This window comes from Microtus pennsylvanicus, chromosome 1 (genome assembly GCF_037038515.1).
Source record: "Microtus pennsylvanicus isolate mMicPen1 chromosome 1, mMicPen1.hap1, whole genome shotgun sequence".
In the NCBI taxonomy this organism is placed as follows: Eukaryota; Metazoa; Chordata; class Mammalia; order Rodentia; family Cricetidae; genus Microtus; species Microtus pennsylvanicus.
In genome coordinates this window covers 73,233,824-73,255,210 of record NC_134579.1, presented here as the reverse complement: position 1 = coordinate 73,255,210, position 21,387 = coordinate 73,233,824, and the positions used below count along the sequence as shown (strand labels likewise).

General features: G+C 55.6%; 1 protein-coding gene across 1 annotated transcript; it reads left to right on the top strand.

Moving 5' to 3' along the window:
- Positions 1–2,435: 2,435 nt before the first annotated feature.
- Positions 2,436–21,072, top strand: Ephb3 (EPH receptor B3). The gene is made up of 16 exons (XM_075968098.1): positions 2,436–2,906; positions 10,795–10,859; positions 12,045–12,717; positions 14,840–14,995; positions 15,877–16,227; positions 16,333–16,457; positions 16,634–16,793; positions 16,880–16,988; positions 17,208–17,260; positions 18,186–18,308; positions 18,395–18,642; positions 19,076–19,291; positions 19,393–19,542; positions 19,631–19,824; positions 19,922–20,077; positions 20,179–21,072. Exons 1-16 carry the CDS (start codon positions 2,813–2,815, stop codon positions 20,285–20,287), a joined length of 2,982 nt encoding a protein of 993 aa, XP_075824213.1. The 5' UTR covers positions 2,436–2,812; the 3' UTR covers positions 20,288–21,072.
- The last annotated feature ends 315 nt before the right edge of the window (positions 21,073–21,387 follow it).

Here is a 21,387-nt window from a genome sequence, read left to right as displayed (position 1 = left end):
GCCACCTGCTGAAAATTCACCCTGGTCAACACCAACCAGCTTTCCAGGATGGAGAGGGCTATAGGGCAAGCCATCCCCCCTCTCTCTCTACCTCGGAATCTCCAACCCCACAATTGAGAGTTGGATAAGATGGTTTCTAGCATACCTTCTGTGGACTAGAGCTTTGCTAGAGGTTTCTAGAAGCCTTTAGAACTTAAGAATGGATTTGGCCTCCCTCCTCCAAGCTCCATGCTGCCCAGGGAGACAGACAAAGCTCAGTCCCTACCCAGGGAGATAGACAAGCTCTTTCAGATTGATATCTTCAGGCTCTGGATTCATGACCTCACCCACCCTGGGGGGGGGGGCGGTTTCTTGAACTGGAGTCTTGGGGTGGTTTATGGTCAAGGGAACAAATCTGTCCACTGTGCTTCTGAGGCCATCTTGAACCTAACTCTCATCCCTTGGCCCAGAAACCAGAAGGTAGGTAAGGAAGGCTCTGGGGGACCATGGGGCGATCCATGTCCCTTACCCACTTCGGACAGTGAGAGGATGCGTGGTGGTGAAGCCTTCAGAATTTGGTACACATCAGAACCATGCTGCAGAAACTCTGACCCTAATGTCGGAGGTGGGGAGGGATAATTCAAGGTTCTGTTTTGAACACACATTGATGCTCTTTAGTTATTTGGTGACATAAAGTAGGGGTCTGTAGCTATGTAGTCCTGAGTTCAGCTACTCCTTCTTTTTAGCTGGATGACTTGGGGCAAGCTGCCAAATCTTTGTACACATGAGTTTGTCTCTGTCTTTTTTCTTTCTTCAGTTTTTTTCTTTAAAGGAGGCTATAATAGCACCTACCTTGAATAAGTGCGGGCTATTGTTTAGGGTGTTTATTGCACCTTGTAAATGTTCTAAGAAATGAGCCGGCGGAAATCCATTGCCAGAACCTGGAGGTTCCCTTTGATGTTTCTGAGGACGGCACCCCTCTCACCCACATAGTCACAGATTCTGGCAAACTCTTTCCCCTAAATACACTTCAAACTTGTCCTTGTTGGCTCCTCCTCAGAGCTATCACCCTCGTCTAAGCCACCATCCTGACTACTGCAGGGTCCCTTCACTAGCTCCCAGGATTCTCTCTTGCTTCTGCCTGTTCATCCTCCCCAGGTCAGCCATGCCAATCTGATAGGGCAATGCCCCGTTTCAAACTATCTCTGAAGAAGGCTATAGAATGTATACATATATGTATATGGGGACTATAGAATGTATACATATATGGGGACTATAGAATGACTGTGCATATACGTATATGGGGACTATAGAATGAGTATACATAAATGTATATGGGGACTATAGAATGTATACATATATGGGGACTATAGAATGAGTATACATATATGTATATGGGGACTATAGAATGTATACATATATGGGGACAATAGAATGACTGTGCATATATGTATATGGGGACTATAGAATGTATACACATATGGGGACTATAGAATGAGCATACATATATGTATATGGAGACTATAGAATGTATACATATATGGGGACTCATTCTATAGCGCCCACACGCCTACTTTTCAGCCTCTTTCTGCCTCTCTCATCTCTAACTCCACACCCAAGCTATTCTGAATTTTCAGATTCTTCGATTCTAGGTCTTATCACAAAACGCGTGTTCTCTCACTGGAAATACGCGCATTACTCATCTTTCATATTGTCACTCAGATGCCGTTAGCAATGATCCTCATGTGTGCTTCAAAAATCTAGGTTCTTTCTCTGCAGGAATGCTTGTTACCCCTGGCTGTGAGCTTTAAACGTGCCTCCACAGCCCACATAGCTCAGGATAACACGGGCTTCTCTGCCCTAGCCGTTCTTTGATACATTGGGGGATTGGGAGTGCTCAAAAGTATTTATTAAACAAATGATCACATCTAAAAGAACGAATAAATAACCCTTGAGAAGCCCTGGGAGCGGTCTCTGACAGTGTGGGTAAACTCCACAACCAGCCCTTTCCCCACTTGCTAAGGCCTATACTGGGTCTGGACGTGCATGGGAGAAAAAAAAGCTAGACAGAGACCCAGGGGTCTGCTAGCCACAGGGGGGCGCCCCCAGCTCGTTCTATCTGGTTAGCACCTTCTAGGACTCATGCTGGTTACTAAGCGCCAATGGGCGAAAGGGGTGGGATTATCCGGCTGATGGACAGTGTGGCTCCGCCCAATCTAATTCATCTTTTCCTTAGCTCCTCCTGCTCCAAGCCCCAAGACACCGAGGGTGGGCTCGGTGGAGGAGCGGCCAACTGAACTCCAGCGGAGTGCTCTCGCTGCAGAACCAGCTGGCTGGGCGGTCTGTGAGTGGGCGGCCGGCTTCTGGGGGCGTGGTCGGAGTGTTGACGGGCAGGCCCATGGGCCCGCCCCTCTCGCCCAGAGCGGCCGCTCCAACGCGAGGACCAGTAGAAGTGAGTACGTGAGCGGCGCAGCTAGATCCCGGCTCCTACCTCGGACGGCGCACACACCCGGAGCCCGGGATCCAAGCTCGGCCCGCCGTGGACTGTACCCCGAGAGCCGCGACCACCTGCGCCCTCTGCCTCCCGAGTCCTCCAGCGTCGAGTCACGCAGCACCCCGGATCCTCCTGGACCGGTCCGTCCAGATTCCCGCGGGACCGACCTGCCGGCATCTCCCCGGAGCGCGGGGTTGGGCGACACCTCGGTTACGGAGCCGCCCGTCTGCTTTGCGCCCCCTCCCTGCCGGGATCTCTTGGACTGTACGCGAGCCTTCTCCTCGGGCGCCCTCGGCCCCGCCGGCGCGGCCCCGCTCGGCCCCCCGAGCGCTCCGGGCTATGGCCCGAGCCCGCCCGCCGCCGGGGTTTCTGCCGCTGCTCGCTCGGCTGCTGCTGCCGCTGCTGCTGTCCGCCGGCTGCTGGGCGCTGGAAGGTGAGCGGCGTCGGGGTCCTGCGCGCTATTAGGGAGCCCCGCCGTGTGGGGCCACGGGCTGAGCACACGTCCAAGGAAGCTGTGGGCTCTTGCGGGCGCCGCAGCCTTGCTTGGAGAAACTGCTCGCAGCTGGACTCAGCACCATCTCCCAAAAGACGCAGTTCGGCCGTGGGTTTTTGTGGGAATAGCCTACACTCTCAGCAGAGAAACGAGACCCTCGGGGTTTCGCACCTCGGAAGGCGAGGAAATGTGGGCGACCCAGCAGACAAGGCAGGGGCTGCGGGACTGGACGCTTGGGCGGGGTGAAGCGGGACTCCCCGGGTTGGGGGGCTGCGCTGGTTGGGAACCCGTTGGAGTTAACTGTGAGCGTGAGTGTGTGCACCCGGCTTTGTCAAGGGATTGCTGCGGGGGTGGAGAGGCGAGGGGCCTGTCATTGTTTATGGTTTCTCAAGTGCCAGCTACACATGAGGTGTGTGTCTGTTGTACACATTCTCGGACCCACCCCACCCCCACTTCTAGCAAGACCCTCTGTGGGCTTGGGCTTCCATTGAACCTCATAAATGAGGGTTTGCCCGGGTAGCTCCCGAGCCGAGTGGCTACTAGTCATCCACGGCGGGAAAAGGTCAGCCTTGTCTGTGAGTTCTGTGAAACCTACTAAGAGTGCTGCTGCTGCCGAGAAAAGACTGAACTTGAACAAACAAACAGCCCGAGTGTTACTGGCCCAGACAAGAGAGCTCACACTTACGCCACTTGACATGAACCCACAGGGAACACCGGCACAGGTCACTAACACAGGCTAGAGTCACATACAGTTCCCCGGTGTTACAAAAAATTGTAAACCCTTTCAGAGAGGAGTGAAAGCTTCCCTTATTGTGGAGTGGGAGAGAAGCACGGAATTTGAGGGAAAACTGGTATATAGGCAGTACTTAAGGTTTGGTGTCTTGAACAGATCTCGACACTTTTAGTTGAGGAACAAAAACATTGAACCCTGTGAAATTTGGTTCCGTCCTTAAATTCACAGTGTAAACTTAAAGATTGGAATTTAAAAATCGCTAAAACAGATCTTGGAGGTTTCGGGTGCTTTGGAATTTCCTCCAGTGGGGAAATTGTCTCCATTATTTTGGAGCCCACTGTGCTGACAGATTTATTCACCTGGGTAGACACATGCAAATTTAGACAGAGACACCACCGAGGTTGCACCCACACTTAGACACACTCACCCACATGTGTGTGATAGGATCTCAGGCGTGAGAAGCCAGTGTGGGGCTTTGTTGTTGATTGCCTTAAGGGTGTGAGCCAGGGAGCCTATGGAGTTCCCAGGTCTGTGACTGTCTTAGCTCAGGAGAGGCAACACGGGGCACCTGCACTCTGGGACATACACTTAGCAGAGCTGTGTGTCACCTGTCCTATGGCCCTTTTGTGGAGTGTGGTAAAGGTGCAGAGTGGAGTGTGTGGGAAAGTGTGGCTTGGGGAAGATGAGCAAGGCTACCTGAGGAGGCCCTTCCCTTCCTCCTGTTCTTCCCTCACAATCCTCAGACCCATTGAGGCAGGCCCTACCCAGTAGCTGGTCTCCAAGTCTGGGCCAAGGAGTGACTGAGAGGCCCTCATGATCAGCTGTGAAAAGGAGTCAGAGCAAGTGCCAGACTGAGGGACGCTAGGCCAGTGAGGGTGTCCCTGGAAAGTGGCGGGGCCTACAAGTGTGGCTTTCATCATTGCCTTCATTTGTGCAATACCTCAGACCCTGTGAGAGAGAGAAGAGACATAGGTGTTGAGTAGAGCCCACCCTTATGTCTATCTGCTTCCGGTTCCTGCTCTCAAGTGGGAACTGTACCAACCAGACTGAATTATTAGTGTGTGGACAGGACTTAGCCCAGTTGTTGCTATTCAAGGACTAGCTGTTGCTATTACTATTATTACCCCAGAGTGGCTCTTAGGGGAGCTGTGAGAAGTGTCCCTCTCCTACTGGAGGGGCTGAAAGGAAGAAATGAGGAGGAAAAAGCTGGACTGGAAAGCTGAGGCATAGGAGGAAAGAGATAAAAGAGACCAGACCCCTGACCAGATAGCGGCTGTCTTCTGGGGCTTGGAGTAAGTGATGGGTGAACTTCAGGTCCTGGAGACTGTGTCCAGTGTGGCCTCTGATGACCCATCACCAGCTCCCAAACTTGTCAGGTGGTTTGCCCTTGTATTCCAGCTCTCTGCAACAGTGTCATTGCGTGTAGACTCCGGGTCTCTGAGCTGGGGGTGCTGCCCATGGTGTACCCACAAGTTGGGTGCTGCCTGACACCAGGTTCCTGTTCGGTCTCTGCACACTTGGAGTTTACCAAGATTCCAGGATCTCATCTTAGTTTTCCATTTGGGTGGAATCAGGATGTTACTAGTCCTTTCTAGCTGAAAAATTGCCACTCCCCCCTTTACGCTTCGACTGCCCCACAGCGCGGGCGCGAACACACACACACACAGAAACTGCCCTGGGAACTGTGAGGCCACTTCATCGCTCACTTTTCCTTTAAGCATTTTTCTCTGGTTCTTCGTAGCCCAGATCATTCTACCAGTCAGGACCATGAATAAGTGGGAAAGGGGTGTTCAGTGGGGTGAAACAAGCTGAGAACGGGACCTGGGAGGAGGACTGGTGTCTGAGCCACAGGTCAGTTGTATGTATTTGAGAAAGTCCCAGCTGGGAGTCAACCTTTCTGTGAAAAGAGAAAGAGCTCCAGCTTGTAAGAGGTGGGGTGGGGACATCCCACTTAGCCATGCTAGTTAAGTCCTCACTGCAGAGGAGCTGGCCCTGGGCGAGAAACAGCAGCAAGCGTCTGTCCTCTGAGGTTAGCCGGTGTGACCCTGAGAATGTGGGAACTGCCAGGGGTCACAGCCCCGGATTATGGTGGATTGCTTTACCACCTCTTTCTCTTGTCTCTGGGATTCCTCCAACCACCGCCCCCTGCGGCCCCCACCCCCGTTCTTATTTGTCACCAGAGCTTCAGATCTGAGGAGAGACAGCAGCAGGCATCTAGGAGAACCAATTTGTTTCTCATTGCCTTGCTCTCGGCCAGGGCTGCCACCGCTGCCCTAGCAGCTGAGAGCTGAAGCCTGGGTTGTTGTGGGCAAGGCCTCGCCACTAGCCTTCCACTAATCAAACAGCAGAAGAGGCTGAATCACCAGGCCTGCATAGTTTGAAAATTGTAGGCCTGCCTGTTGTGCTGAGTCAAACTGGTTTGTCAGGCTTGGGCAGGGGGAGGTGGCAGCTGGGTACCTGATGGGGTGGGAGTGGCCCCTTGGCCCAAGGGCTATCCTAAGGCCAAGTCTCCCATGGCCTTCCGCCTCAACTCCTGGTTAGACCACTGGACCAGCAATCCCAAGGAGAGATGGAGGCCTCCTGCCAGGGCCAGCTGTCTACGGTCCAGGCTGACTGGCAGAGCCGGCCAGGGTGGGAACATTGAGGCCCTTGGGCTCCCTGCCCTGTGTTTCTCCCCTCTTCTCCCTCTCAGGTTTATTTAATTATAAATCCCCATGATCTGAGGGGAAGAATGAAAAACAAAATGTGTTCTCTGTTTGGAGACGGTCCCCTCCCCACCATCCCTGATGTGGGCACCAAGGATGTGAAAGTGGCCCTGGGGAAGCCAGGCAACTCAAAACAAACCAAAAAGAAACAACAGCAAAAACCTCCGTTACAACTACCTGCTTATGTGCACACACACACCCCTCAGATCCTAGAGCAGGGTTCCCCAAACCCTTGCTGGCTCAGGCCTTCCCAGCTGGTACATGCACACACACAAATTGACACATAACTGGAATAAGAAATGGGGAGCCTTGATCCCCTGCTTGGGAACAAGGTAGGGACTGTTGGGATGAGGACGGCAGGGGTCATTTTCTCGGACCTATCACAGACTTCAGGGCACCCCTTTCTGCCCAGACCCTGTCCTCCTCTCCCCCACCCTACCCCCTGCTTTCCTAACCTTGAAATATGACCTTTCCTACTACCTCAGAGTCCTCAGTTTGGGTTTGGGCCAAAGGCTTCTTAGTTCTGTCTCTGTTTTTTGTTTCCTGGGCCCTCTGTGGCTCTTCTGCTCCAGGGTGGAGTGTTCTGAGTGACTTGGAACCAGGAGGTGCTGTGGGGTCTGGTAACGCAATAAAGTTGAGTGGGCCTGACCCTTCACCAGGGCTCTCAGCTTGCGTTCTTGCACTAGTGTGATCAAATGAGACCCTCAGAGACAAGCCTGGGCGTCCACAATGCCCCCATCGGGCCAACTCTCCAACTTAAGTATGCCAGCACCTGAGCCAAACTGCTGAATGGAGCTTCCCTCCTGAAAGCTAGGGCTCCTCCACACTCTGCCATTTTTGCTGCCAGGGAAGTGGCTGGCTGCTTAGGCAGGGGCTATACCTGGGGAGGCCGCACCCAGCCACGCCCAGAATCATCTCAATGCCCCTGCCCCACCCCCAGCCTTGTGACCTGCCTGACAGCTCCTGCCTCAGCTAGGACAACAGGAAGCTGAACCGGGGTTGCCCTGCCTTTGTGAGAGGCAGGACGAGAACACCTTCTCCCAACTCTTCCTTCGCTCTACTACAGATACCCCAAGGAGGAACAGCAGACACACATGTTCAGTGTGTGTCTGCTGTGTGTAGACCCTCCAAGTTGTCGCACTTTAGTGAGAGTGGTGCTTTTTTTTAGGGGGGGGCAGGATTTCTCTGCATAGCCCTGACTGTCCTGGAATTCCCTCTGCCTCCAACTCTTAGGGATCTTCCTGCCTCTGCCTCCCGAGTACTGGGATCAAAGGTGTGCGCCAGCACCTCCAGGCTAATGGTTGATTCTTATATTGCATCTTCATGGGGCTGTAGTATGTTTCTATGTGACTGTGTAAGAGAGGGTTATGGTCTAAGAAGGGAAATCTTTGTATGCAGGACTTGTAGCTGTGCAGTGGTGTGTGAGGACGGTGTCCTGTTGGATTGGGTGTGCCTGTCCTTAGGAAGGCAGTGTGGCCGAGAGTGGGTCTGCCTAGAGCTAGCTGGTTCTGTGTGGAAGGCAGATTCGCTGCCTGGGACTGGCTAAGGAGGCTAATCCGTTTGTGCCATGTGCATCTGTGTCTGAAAAAGACAGACTAGCTGTGTGGGGGGCCGTGTGCGTGTTCGCGGGTGGCTATGGCTCTGTGTGTATTTGTCCACCATATGTGTTGACTTGCCCTTCTTCGATCCCAGTAGTGGGAAACAAGCCCAACCGCTGAGAACTGGGTCCTGCCTGGGCAATTGTGTTTGCCCACAGGTGAGAGCCACGGCGGCCGTCACAGCTCCTTGCTATGGCTGTGGCCCTGTGGAAAACGGAAAGGGTGCTGCATCGAAGCCCCCGTTCCAGATCACCAGCCTCCCAGTGACTTTTCAGGGTCTTGGGGTGGCCCCCCTTTCTTATCTCCTTCCACAGCCACCTGGTGGGGGTGGGCCCGGTGTGTAAGCAGCAGCTAGGAGTATTTGGAGGTTTGCTCACGTTGCTCTTTTGTTCTTAGCCCCTGTGCTGTGTCTTCGCCGCAGAGAAAAGATCTCCCTCCCGGTACCATGGGCAGATGGGTGCTATAATCTTCAGCCAGCCCTGGGTACTGATACTCTGTCTGCCCTAGACCTCCCTCCCGTGCTTGGGGCAGACTAGAAGAAACAGGCCCCTCCTCTCCCCAAAGAAGTGGGGAAACCAGAGCGGCCCGCCCCCTCCCCACCCGGGTGACCGGAGCCCGGGCCCTTCCTCAGGCACACAGGCCTGGAAACCCAAGTCCTCTCCTCATTAATGGGAAAAATGTGCCGAGATTGAGCGATGGCCAAAGGCTGATCCCCTCCCTCCCTCTCCAGAAATTAAACAGAAATGAAGAGCCTCCCTCTCTCCCTCCTCCTGCGCCCGCCTCCTACCCTCCTCTCTCTCCTCCCCCTCCCCTCCTCCCGGAGCCAGCGCAGGGCTTGTTTTAAACTGTGGAGGAATCTGGCTGGAGGGGGAGGGGGCTGAATATTTGGGTTTAAACAGTTCCAGATGGGTTTGGCACAGGCTGAGCAGAAGGAAGTGAGGGAGAGGGAGGTGGGAGGCAGCGCGCGGGAGCTGTGGGAGCCCTTGCCTGCTCCGGCGGGCGGGCAGCGGCGGGCGGCGGGCAGACAAGCAGGCGGACTGGCCGGCTGGTTGGCTGGGGGAGGGGGTGTGCTTGGCTCTGCGCAGATCGGCTGCTCCCAGAGACAGGACTATTCCAGGCTGCCGGCTGGGGAAGAGGCCACTTGGCACTCTCCGTCTCTGTCGATGTCTCTTTGGGCCTCCTTGTCTCTTCATCTTACTGTCTGTTGTAGTCCGCTGCCCAGCATCCCTGCTGTCTGGTCCCAGCCTGCCAGAGTCCCTCCTGCTTGGCCCATCTCCTCTAAGCCCCTGCTCTGCCTTCCTATCTCTGGGCCCCTGCTTTTGCCCATCTCTGCTTCCCTGAAGGACCACCTGCCAGATGTGTGTCTGTTGGTCTGTCTGCCACAGAAAGCTAGGACAACGTGCCATGTGGCTGGCCCTGAAAGGACCACCAGCTGTGTAGCTCTAGCGCCTGGCTCCCCGCAGTGCATGCCTGCTACACTCTACCCCTGCGCTACCCATCCACTGGCTTCTCTGCCAGGTTCTGCAGGAACATGTGGGGTTCAGATCTTCTAGGGAGCCTCAGCTACCCCACAAGATGTGACATGACAGGCTCTCGAAGTTCTGGGGCAGCCCTGCCCATCAAACTCAAAGTTGAGGCTGTCTTGACTCTCGGGCTGCCGGGAAGAAGTCGGGAGACCCTTCCTTTCCCGGTATCGTGCTAGGTCTGATCTTGGAGTCACGCTGTCTCCAGTTGTCTAGCCAAAGCTCAGAACTGGGCTTTGGGGATGCAAATGCGTGTGCGGAACATTCCCCTCCCCTGACTGAGCTAACGGACCTGACCGGAAACCCCAACTTCGGAACAGAGGGGGGCTGGCCCGGAGACAGGGAGGAAGGCAACTCACCTGACTTGGAAATCCAAGAAAGGTTTCCTGGAGGCAGAAGTTTGGTTGGGACGCAGTTTCTAAGCTTTGTTTGTTTGTTTTTAAGACAGTTTCGGTGTGTACCCTAGACTAAGCTGAACCCCCCACCCCGCCCATCCTCTCAGCATCAACCCCATGGTGCTAGGATTACAAGCATATGCCTCCCCGCCCGATCTCTGGTCCTTTCAGAGGGACTGGCTACTGAGTCAGCTGGACCTGCACTTGCTCACTTGAGCTTCCGTCGGCACCTTGCCCCGGTCCTAACAGCTTTACCAGACTACACTAACTCTATTTAGGCTTCAGTCTCCTGTAGAGGACTGTGAGCAGCGGTTTCTCCATGGTTCTCATGAAGTTTTGAACCAAGTCCTGGGCATCAGTGGCCCCTTTTTCCTCAGAGAGCATCCGCGCTTCAGCCCCCACAGGTGGCTGAGTGGGAGGCTGGGAGCAGGCCCCGGCCTGCTGCAGCTCTTTCCTTCCCTCCCCAGGGCAGTGTGTGAGGCTGGGCCTTTGTGCTGGGAATGGAGTCAGGGGAGGCCGGGACTGCAGGGTCTGAAGCCCACAGCCCTTTGTTCCAGGATAAAGGCCCTGCTGGCCCCTTTGTGTGGAGATTAGCAGAGCCTGAGGTGTGTGAGCCAGCCTGTGCTCCAGCTTCATTACCCAGGCCCAGGGTCAGAGGCAGGCCTCTACCCCCAGCCAGCTAGACTGACTGACACCTTTGGAATTGTGACACCTCTGGGGATGACTTCAGGGTCACCTCTGGGGAAAGGGAAGGGCTCTTTGGAGATTTGGGAGAGGTTGTGCCTGCTGGGAACTGTTTTCTTACCGCCTTCTGTGGGTGACTTCCCCATTCTGAGGTCGGCTGACCCAACGTTTCCTCCTGATGTTCCCCCAGAGACCCTCATGGACACGAAATGGGTGACATCTGAACTGGCGTGGACATCTCATCCAGAAAGTGGGGTAAGACGTCCCCATCTTCTCTACTATTAGTTGATGTCACACCTTCTCCCTCCAAGGTCTGGAGGTGGGCTGCCTCTGGCCTCACCTCCTGGAATGTTCGTATCTCTCATTCTTCTGTCTGTTATTCTGTATTTGTCCTGTCACCCTGACCTGGTGGCCCTTCCAAGTCCATCCATCCAGACCATCCCCCTCCCACCCAGGAGGCAAAGCTGAGCATAGTGGCACGTGCCTTTCGTCACAGAGACAGGAGGATCTCTGTGAGTTCTAGGACAGCGTGGTCTACATAGTGAAGTTCCAGGACAGCCAGAACTACATAGTGAGAACCTGTCTTTTTTGGGGGGGAGGGGGGAGAGGAAGGAAGGAAGAAAGGAAGGAAGGAAGGAAGGAAGGAAGGAAGGAGGGAGGGAGGGAGGGAGGGAGGGAGGGAAGGAAGGAAGGAAGGAAGGAAGGAAGGAAGGAAGGAAGGACGGACCAGGAAGCCTGGGCCCCAGCTCTCTACCACACTGTATACCTCGAGCAGGGCGATTGACTTTTCTGGGCCTCGATTTCTTGACTATTAAATTCCTACCATTCTAGTCTCTCTCCCTCCGCTATTGGAATGAACGTCCCCAGGTGGCCTTCGTGGCTAGGCTGAGCCCTGGGGCCCTAGGTGTGATGACAGTACAGGCTCTGCCGTCACCGGGCCACCTGTGATGTGGGCTGGTCTGCCTCTTCTATAAGCCTTGGATTTCTTGTGGAATTTTCGTGACAATGAAATGTGTCCGTGGTGTCGACAGCCAGCATTCACCAAATGCTTTCTCTGTCAGGCCAGATTAGCCAAGTTGCGCTGTTTAGTTCCTCGCAACCTCATTTAATTCTAGTCAGCCGCACTCGGTGACGAAACCGAGACCCCCAAGATCACACACACTTAGGACTCAGCCCAGGCTTCCCAAGGTCCCAGTGCTGTTCTGGGTGCTCTCTTCCCTGAGTTCTGTATTCCTCGGGTATGTCAATCATCTCTTGGTTTTGGACCGAGAAACTGAGGCACCGAGAGGTTGAGAGTGACATGGTCACCCAGTAAGCTGGGTTTTGAACCTGTGTATGTATGCTCAGCCACCTGCCACAGAAGCACCCCGTGAGGTAAATGCAGAAGCCCCAGACACGAGGGAAATGGCTCATTCTCTTTTTCACTTGGTCCACACTCAGTGGGAAGAAGTAAGTGGCTACGATGAAGCCATGAACCCTATCCGAACGTATCAGGTGTGTAACGTCCGTGAGTCCAGTCAGAACAACTGGCTTCGCACGGGTTTTATCTGGCGGCGAGAAGTGCAGCGCGTCTACGTGGAGCTCAAGTTCACCGTGCGAGACTGCAACAGCATCCCCAACATCCCCGGCTCCTGCAAGGAAACCTTCAACCTTTTCTACTATGAGGCTGACAGCGACGTGGCTTCGGCCTCCTCTCCCTTCTGGATGGAGAACCCCTACGTGAAAGTGGACACCATCGCACCGGATGAGAGCTTCTCCCGGCTCGATGCCGGGCGCGTCAACACCAAGGTGCGCAGCTTCGGACCGCTCTCCAAGGCCGGCTTCTACTTGGCCTTCCAGGACCAAGGTGCCTGCATGTCACTCATCTCTGTGCGTGCCTTCTACAAGAAATGTGCATCCACCACCGCCGGCTTCGCGCTCTTCCCCGAGACCCTCACGGGCGCGGAGCCCACCTCGCTGGTCATTGCCCCCGGCACCTGCATCGCTAACGCTGTGGAGGTGTCAGTGCCTCTCAAGCTCTACTGTAATGGCGACGGGGAGTGGATGGTGCCCGTTGGCGCCTGCACCTGCGCGACTGGCCATGAGCCAGCTGCCAAGGAGTCCCAGTGCCGGGGTAAGTTGTGCCTGAGGAAGAGAGGAGGAAAACCAAGTTGAGGGCGCACTCTGTGGCGGTGCACTTGCCTGGCATGCACAAGTCTCTCTACCTGCAGTCCCCAGCGCCAGAGAGCTGAAGCAGGGGAGATTAGGAACAAGAGAGATGGAGGCTTTAAGTGAACTAGAGACCTTGTGAATGCTTGACAAGTAAGCCCCGCCAATGAGGGCAGACCTTCGAGGCTGGCAGGGATGCCCCCTTGTTCCTGTCCCCAGTGTCCACTTCATGGCGAAAGTTCTAGAGGGGCTCTGCTGTGGGTTTCACTTTGTCCTGAGGGTTCATGTTTCCTGGGAGGCCGTGTGTATGGCACAGTAGTTAGAGGCCGAGTCCCGCCTGTCCCCAGTCCTCACTTTAACCACTTCTGTGAGCCTGTGCAAGTTATCCGACCCTGCTAACCTTGGCTTTCTCCTGCAAAATGGAGCAGTAGTAGAGACTGTCTCCCAAGACTATAAATGGGGATGGGATGAGCAAATGAGTCCCTGCCCCAGGAGCTCATGTCCCCCTCTGCTGGGAGTTGCCGGTCCCAGGAGTGTGCAGACAAATGGAGGATAGGGATTGTTCAAGTCCCTGTTCACAGGGAGGGCGGGAGACTGGCCGAGTCTCATCAGACTTCCTGATCTACTGGCTTTCCAGCCGTTCTCGCCTGAGCCTCACCACTACCCTGCAGAGTGATTCCAGTTCTCTCCCTATTTTGCCAAAGAACATGGAGACTCCGGGAGGTTCTGCTGGGCCGGCCTCCCAGCTAGGGAATGACGGAGCCGGCTTTAAATCTCCACCCAGAGTTGAAGTCCGGCAAGGGGTGAGGGTATTGTCCACTTCTCTGTGGGACTTGTGATGGTGCCTCCCGGAGTGGGAATGGCTCTTATCATAGCCCCCTGTGTGAGGGGACCAGGCCTTCAACCTGGCCTGCCTTGTGAGGCCCCGGTTTGGGGTTGCCTCACCGGCCCCCCCTCTGCTTCTCTTTAGGAACCTGCTGGAAACTTCCTCTTCCCAAGTGTAGAAAGCGGGTGGGGGAGATGAGCCTGACAGCCTGAAGAAGGGCTAACACTCTGCAGGTCCCTGGCAGGAAGTGCAGGCTGGTTCCCATAGCAACCCGGCTGGCCTGGCCTCTGCCCCCTCCCCCACTGGTTCAAAGAGCTAGGATGGAATATCACCTTCATGAGGGGAGATTAAACCCTAAAGAAGAGTACAGCCCCAGCTCTAGGCCTCAGAAAGCTTGGTGACCCCTCCCTCCCAGAGGTCATCACACGGGTGGATTGACAAGTCACTTCAGTGTGGCCAGGACAGTCCCCAGTCATGCCCGTTATCCTGTCTCCAAACCAGTGCCCCTTTCACTCTGTAAATAGTCTGATTTTTAATATTAAATATTATGGCCACCCTACGCATGGGGAATGCGCAGAGTCCGTGCCACAGGGACGAATGTGGTTGACAGAAGAGATGGGAAAGGGTGTTCAGGACTCTGGGCTCAGGGGTCGCTTGGGACAGGTCCCCTGGGGGCTTTGAGACTTTGAACTCCAGGTGACCCCTGCCTTCTTTCTGTATTCTTGCTCCCTCTTTCCTCCTTACTCCTGCCCAGCCCTCTCACCCCTGCCCTGTTTCTTGGCGGGTGGGAGTAGAGATTCGCCAGGAGCTGTCTGCAGAGGGGGCCCTACCTCTGACTGTGGCACTATCCTTGAGGCTTTTCGAGAATTATTCTCTTGGAGTGTCCTTAGGGAAAGCTGGGGCATCTCAACGGGTACAGGGTGTGAGGCCCACCTGTGGTCTCATCCTATCCCCTCCTCTTCTCCCTGCCCTGTGTCAACGAATCCAACTGTCCAGGTGATGGACTGACGTCCTCTGAGGCACACAGGTGGGGGTTGGGGGGATAGGAATGAAGAGGCATCTGCTGACGGGGGTCTCTCTGAGGCAAAGGGGCCCTTTGCAGCCATAGCTGGAGTTGGGCAACACAAGCATTGCTCCTGTGGTCTGGGAGTTGGAGGGGCTAAGACGTAGGCTGGGAATGGCCAGGTTCTCTCAGAGGATGGAAGGTTGGAATGCCTGCAGAGAAGGGACATAATATGTGCCGTTCTCTTTTCTCTTGCAGCCTGTCCCCCTGAAAGTTACAAGGCAAAACAAGGAGAGGGACCCTGCCTCCCCTGTCCCCCGAATAGCCGAACCACCGCGCCAGCTGCCAGCATCTGCACCTGCCACAATAACTTCTACCGTGCGGACTCGGACTCTGCCGACAGCCCCTGCACCAGTGCGTGAGCTCCTCTTCCCCTCTGCAGGCCTCTCCTTCTGGGGCCAGCCAGAGAGCTGACGGCAGTGAGACAGCCCTTCCTTCTAGATGGGGAAGCTGAAGCTTAGCCGAAGGCAGTGAGATAGCCCCTTCTTCTAAATGGGGAAGCTGAAGCCTAGCCGAAGGCAGTGAGATAGCCCTTCCTTCTAGACCTGGAAGCTGAAGCTTAGCCGAAGGCAGTGGATAGCCCTTCCTTCTAGACAGGGAAGCTGAAGCTTAGCCGAAGGCAGTGAGATAGCCCCTCCTTCTAGATGGGGAAACTGATACTTAGGGGGTTAGATGATTTGCACGAGATGTCTCCTAGGAGGCAATTGCTCTTGAACGAGAATCCAGCTTATCCCAACTACCTGCATTTTAACTAGGTCCTGCTAGCTGCTAGCAGGTGTCAGGAGCTGGCTAGGGACCTGCCAGCTCATTGCTCCTTTGTCTGTTGCATTTCCGGCCCAGATGTAGCCATAAGAGGTCCTACAACCTAAGGGTGTGCTGGTCCCTGCTCTCTCCCTGTCTTCGCCTTTGGTACACTAGACATTGTACCAGGTGCAGTGGATATAAAAGAGAGTAAGGTATCACTAAGGACCTTAGCATCACATTGTGGAAACAGATAATGACCAGGTAGTGTGCTAAGTGCTGAGCCTCAGGATGATGGGAGAGATCAATCAAGATAGGCTCCTTGGGGCGGGGGTAGCACTGCTGTACGCCCTGTATGGTAAACAAAAGTCCTGTCTCCCCAGTGAGGAAGTAAGTGCAGGAAGGTTTTGTGCTTAGGATTAAGTGTCCAAGGCAGAGTGGCCAGGAAGGTGGTCCTAGGCCTCCGACTTAATTCTCCTTTTATGTCCCCAAAGCCGTGCCATCTCCACCCCGGGGTGTGATCTCTAATGTGAACGAGACCTCACTGATCCTGGAATGGAGCGAACCCCGGGACCTTGGTGGACGGGATGACCTCCTTTATAACGTCATCTGCAAGAAGTGCCACGGAAGCTTGGGGGCTGGGGGGCCCGCAACCTGCTCACGCTGCGACGACAACGTGGAGTTTGTGCCTCGGCAGCTGGGCCTGACGGAGCGCCGGGTCCACATTAGCCACCTGCTGGCCCACACACGCTACACTTTTGAGGTGCAGGCAGTCAACGGTGTCTCAGGCAAAAGCCCTCTGCCACCCCGCTATGCAGCTGTGAATATCACCACCAACCAGGCCGGTGAGACGGGGACCTGGGTCTTCTCGCCATAGCTACAGAGGCTGAGGGTTCTTTAGGAAGGATGCCCAGGCTCAAGAGTCCTTAGTCTTCCTTTCTCTTCGCCAGCCCCATCCGAAGTACCCACACTCCACTTGCATAGCCGCTCGGGGAGCAGCCTGACCCTGTCCTGGGCACCCCCAGAGCGGCCTAACGGGGTCATCTTGGACTATGAAATGAAGTACTTTGAGAAGGTAAGAATCGCAAGGGGCAGGAGGAGGCTTGGGGCGGAACAGGGACAAGACTACGCCCAGATAGTATTAGGGACCTTTGGGATCAGAGCCAAAGCACCGGGCAAGCTTGATGATGGTTGAGGGTCAGTCAGCTCTAAGACCTACCTGAAGATGCCTCCATTCTCGTGGCTTTGCAGAGCAAAGGCATCGCCTCCACCGTGACCAGCCAGAAGAACTCCGTACAGCTGGATGGGCTGCAGCCTGATGCCCGCTACGTGGTTCAGGTCCGGGCTCGCACAGTGGCAGGTTATGGACAGTATAGCCGCCCGGCTGAGTTTGAGACCACGAGTGAAAGAGGTACCCCCCCTATGCCACTGCATGCCGGCCCCTGGGCCAGCTCATCCTTCTCGTGCCTTCACTCACCGCCCATCCTTCATCTCCAGGCTCAGGTGCCCAGCAGCTTCAAGAGCAACTCCCCCTTATAGTGGGCTCCACCGTAGCTGGGTTTGTCTTCATGGTGGTTGTCGTGGTCATCGCTCTCGTCTGCCTCAGGTACTGACAGGCCATGGCCGCCTCACAGACTGACTCAGACTCCCTTCACAGCCGCAGCCATCCAGGGCCTCGGCTTTTCTCGCCTAGTCCAACCCACCCTGTCTTCTGTGCTCGTCCCTGCTCCCAGAGACTCCAGCCCCTACCCAGAGTCCCGGGTTACGACCACCAGCCATGGGTTCCCACACCCAAACCCTTGCCTTCTCTACTCTGCCCCTGCAGGAAGCAGCGCCATGGCCCTGACGCAGAGTACACGGAGAAGCTGCAGCAGTACAGTGAGTGTCACTCTGTCCCCAGTGTCCAGCTCCTGTAGGCTTAGAGACTCCCTTCCTTCTTCTGACCGGCTGCTTCTAGTAGGGTTCCATTTCCTGATCCCGCCCCCCTCATTCCAGGTCCCCTGAGCTTGCTAGCCCTAGAGTCTAAGATGTAACCCCTGTCCCAAAGGCTGTAAGTCCTGTGGGAACAAGGTACCGCCCGCACACAGGAAACAATTAGGTGCTAACTCCTGTCGCAAAGGACACCAAGAGTTCAAAGAGGAAGGCTTCCTAGAGGAAGTGGCAGGAGGAACAGGGTTTACGTTGGGGGAGGAGGGCATTCCTGGCTCAAGGAGCCTCTGGAAGGAAGTGAAGGGCGTGGAGTGCCCGGCTGTGTGCCCGGCAGTGGGGGTAGTGAGAAGATTGGTTTGACAGCTTTGAGAATGCCAGGCTGAGAAGGGTGGCCAGCCCTTTGGAGGGTCCTACACAGCAGGCAGATTTTGGACCTGACTCTCCCGCAGGTAATTGGGAAGGCTGTCAGTTGTGGAGGAAGACAGTGGACGTATTGTTCCAGGAAGACACCGGGCAGCTGGGTGGGAAAAGTGCAGGGGCAGAGAGCCCAGCCAGGAGGCTATTGCAATAGTGTTGAAGGCCTGGACGAGGCTGGGCGGTGGGAAGGAGCCAGGGGAAGGATGAACTGGAGAGAAGCGAGAAGCATGATGAGCGATGAGGGAGGAAGACAACAAGAAGAATCCTGGGCGTCTAGCTCATGTGGTTCCTCAGCATTCTCGTGGGGGAGGGGCGGGATACCGGCTTGGCACAGAGGAACGGGCAGGCTCAGCAAGGAGGCCGTCAAGAGTGCACCCAGCAGGGCCGGTCCCTGCCTATGAACTCCCTGCCTATGGCCTGAAGTCCACCCTCTTGTGCCCGCCTCTCTCCCCCGTAGTTGCTCCTGGGATGAAAGTTTACATTGACCCCTTCACCTACGAGGATCCCAATGAGGCTGTCCGAGAGTTCGCCAAGGAGATCGATGTGTCCTGTGTCAAGATCGAGGAGGTGATCGGAGCTGGTGAGTAACCCGGGAGCAAGGCAGGGATGGGTGGCACACCGGGAAGACCCCAGAAACCCCGTGTGACCTATGCCTGCGCCCCACAGGGGAGTTTGGGGAAGTGTGCCGGGGCCGGCTGAAACTTCCTGGCCGCAGGGAGGTGTTCGTAGCCATCAAGACGCTGAAGGTGGGCTACACCGAGAGGCAGCGGCGGGACTTCCTGAGCGAAGCCTCCATCATGGGTCAGTTTGACCATCCCAATATAATCCGCCTAGAGGGTGTGGTCACCAAAAGCCGTCCAGTTATGATCCTCACTGAGTTCATGGAGAACTGTGCCCTGGACTCCTTCCTTCGGGTAAGAGCCGCTTCCAGTCCTCTTCTCTCCTGAGCCAGATAGGTCGGGCCAGTTATGCCCACCGTCAAGTCAGAGACCCTGTTCAAAGTCCGCACATCTTGGGAGGTAGAATGGTACGGGGAAACAGCTGGCTGAAATGCCAGCTCCTCTCTTAACTGCCTGTATAATCTCAATCCGGCAGATACTTGTCTTTCCTAATCTCAGCCACCTCGGTTATAAACGGGGCTGGTAATACATACTAGATTCTCACAGGGACCACGGGGATGCTGCGCACAAGCCGCACAACACATAGTAGGACAGCTGACAACTGTCTCTGTTTAACACATCTGTACACCGCTGAAAAGCATGTTCTCAGAGGGCTTAAAGCAGGCAAGCAAGCCAGGGGCCTGTGGGGAGGCAGCAGGCCCCAGCTGAGCCTACCTCTTGCCTCCAGCTCAATGACGGGCAGTTCACAGTCATTCAGCTGGTGGGCATGTTGCGGGGCATTGCTGCCGGCATGAAGTACTTGTCCGAAATGAACTACGTGCACCGTGACCTCGCTGCCCGCAACATCCTCGTCAACAGCAACTTGGTCTGCAAAGTGTCTGACTTTGGCCTCTCCCGCTTCCTGGAGGATGACCCCTCAGATCCAACCTACACCAGCTCCCTGGTACAGGAAGCACCTGGGAGGGACTTGCGGGAGGAGAGGGCTGGCCAGACTGGGGGTCAACCTCGAGGCATGAGGTGATGGGCATTTCCTCCCATCGCCAGGGAGGGAAGATCCCTATCCGCTGGACCGCCCCAGAGGCCATAGCCTATCGGAAGTTCACCTCTGCCAGTGATGTCTGGAGCTACGGAATTGTCATGTGGGAGGTCATGAGCTATGGAGAGCGACCCTACTGGGACATGAGTAACCAGGATGTGAGTAGAGCTGAGGAAGAGTGGTCGCTTGGTGGGAGGTGGCAGGGTGTGGAGGGGAGCTCACTTCAGATTCCCTACCTTTATCCAGGTCATCAACGCTGTAGAGCAGGACTATCGGTTGCCACCCCCCATGGATTGCCCCACTGCCCTGCACCAGCTCATGCTGGACTGTTGGGTGCGGGACCGGAACCTCAGGCCCAAGTTCTCCCAGATCGTCAACACATTAGACAAGCTTATCCGCAACGCTGCCAGCCTCAAGGTCATCGCCAGTGCCCCATCTGGGTCAGTGTCCTAACTCCCACAGACTGACAACCCGAACCCTACTCCCCAGCCCTCTGGATGTACCAGGTCACTCTTTTTTTTTTTTTTTTGGCCACAGCATGTCCCAGCCCCTCCTGGACCGCACAGTCCCGGACTATACTACCTTCACGACAGTGGGCGACTGGCTGGACGCCATCAAGATGGGGAGGTATAAGGAGAGCTTCGTCAGTGCTGGGTTCGCATCCTTTGACCTGGTGGCCCAGATGACTGCAGAGTAAGTGTACCCCCGAAGTGCAGGGACTGTGCAGGAGCTCTGGCTGAGCCCTGGGTGGCAGGCAGAAGGGAAGGGACTGATGGCCGCGTTTCTGTCTCTAGAGACCTGCTGAGGATTGGGGTCACTTTGGCTGGCCACCAGAAGAAGATCCTTAGCAGCATCCAGGACATGCGGCTGCAGATGAACCAGACCCTGCCTGTGCAGGTCTGACACTCAGCTCCACCCGGGGGGGTGCCGCCCCCAGGACTGCACGAGGATTCTGACCAGCCCGCCAGACTTTGGGATGTCTGGCCTTTGGCTGTGGTCCAGAAGATGGAAGTTTTGGGGAGGACCCTTGCTGTGACTTCTCCAGGCCTGTGCTCCCTCCCAGGAAGTGTGCCCCAAACCTCTTCATATTGAAGATGGGTTAGAAGAGGGGATGATGACCCCTCACCAGATGCCTCGGGGCCCAGGCCTTCCTGCTCTCCAGTGGGGAAATCTTCACAACTCAGATTTGGCTGTGCTTCAGTAGTGGAGATCCTGGTAGGGTCAGGTGGGGGTAAGCCTGGGTTCCTCAGGCCCCAGCCCTGGCAGGGGTCTGCCCCCACCAGGTAAGCAGAGAATATCCCCTCCCCCAGGAAGTGGAGGAGGGGACTCTGGAAACGGGGAAATATGGTGCCCCATCCTGAAGCCAGCTGGTACCTCCAGTTTGCACAGGGACTTGTTGGGGGCTTAGGGCCCTGCCCCACCCCTGCCCTTGGTGCTGTCGTAAAAGGGCAGGTAGGAGCGGGCTGAGGAGCAGCCCTTGCCTCCCAGAGACTGACTCACAGAGCCAGAGATGTGTGTGTGTGTGTGTACATGTGTGTGCGCGCGCGTGTGTATGTGTGTATGGGGGGTATGTATGTGTGTGTTGTACACATGCTTGCCTGCACAGAGAGCATGAGTGTGTACAAGCTTGGCCCGTGCCCTGTCGTGAGGCCACCTGGGCAGTCAGCGAAATAAAGGCAATAAGATGACTCTTGGCGTTCTCCTTCCTCCGCCCAAAGTGGGACTCCTCAATTCCTCGTGTTAATCATTCCTGGCTGCTAGACCTCCACAACTTCCTGGATTCGGTGGGAAACTACAGAGGCCTAGCCAGGCCTAATTTCTCTTTCATAGTTCAGCCCCATTGTGTCAAGCGTCCGACAGACTTCTCAGAAGTGGCACATCAACTGAGGCCAGCAAGCCATCCCAGAATTCTTTGCTTCTGTGGCTCAAGGCAGCAGAGTCCCTGAGGGAGAGAGGGGGTTTGTCAGTTCCCAGGGTCCCCTCACCAAGTGTAAGACGGGTCA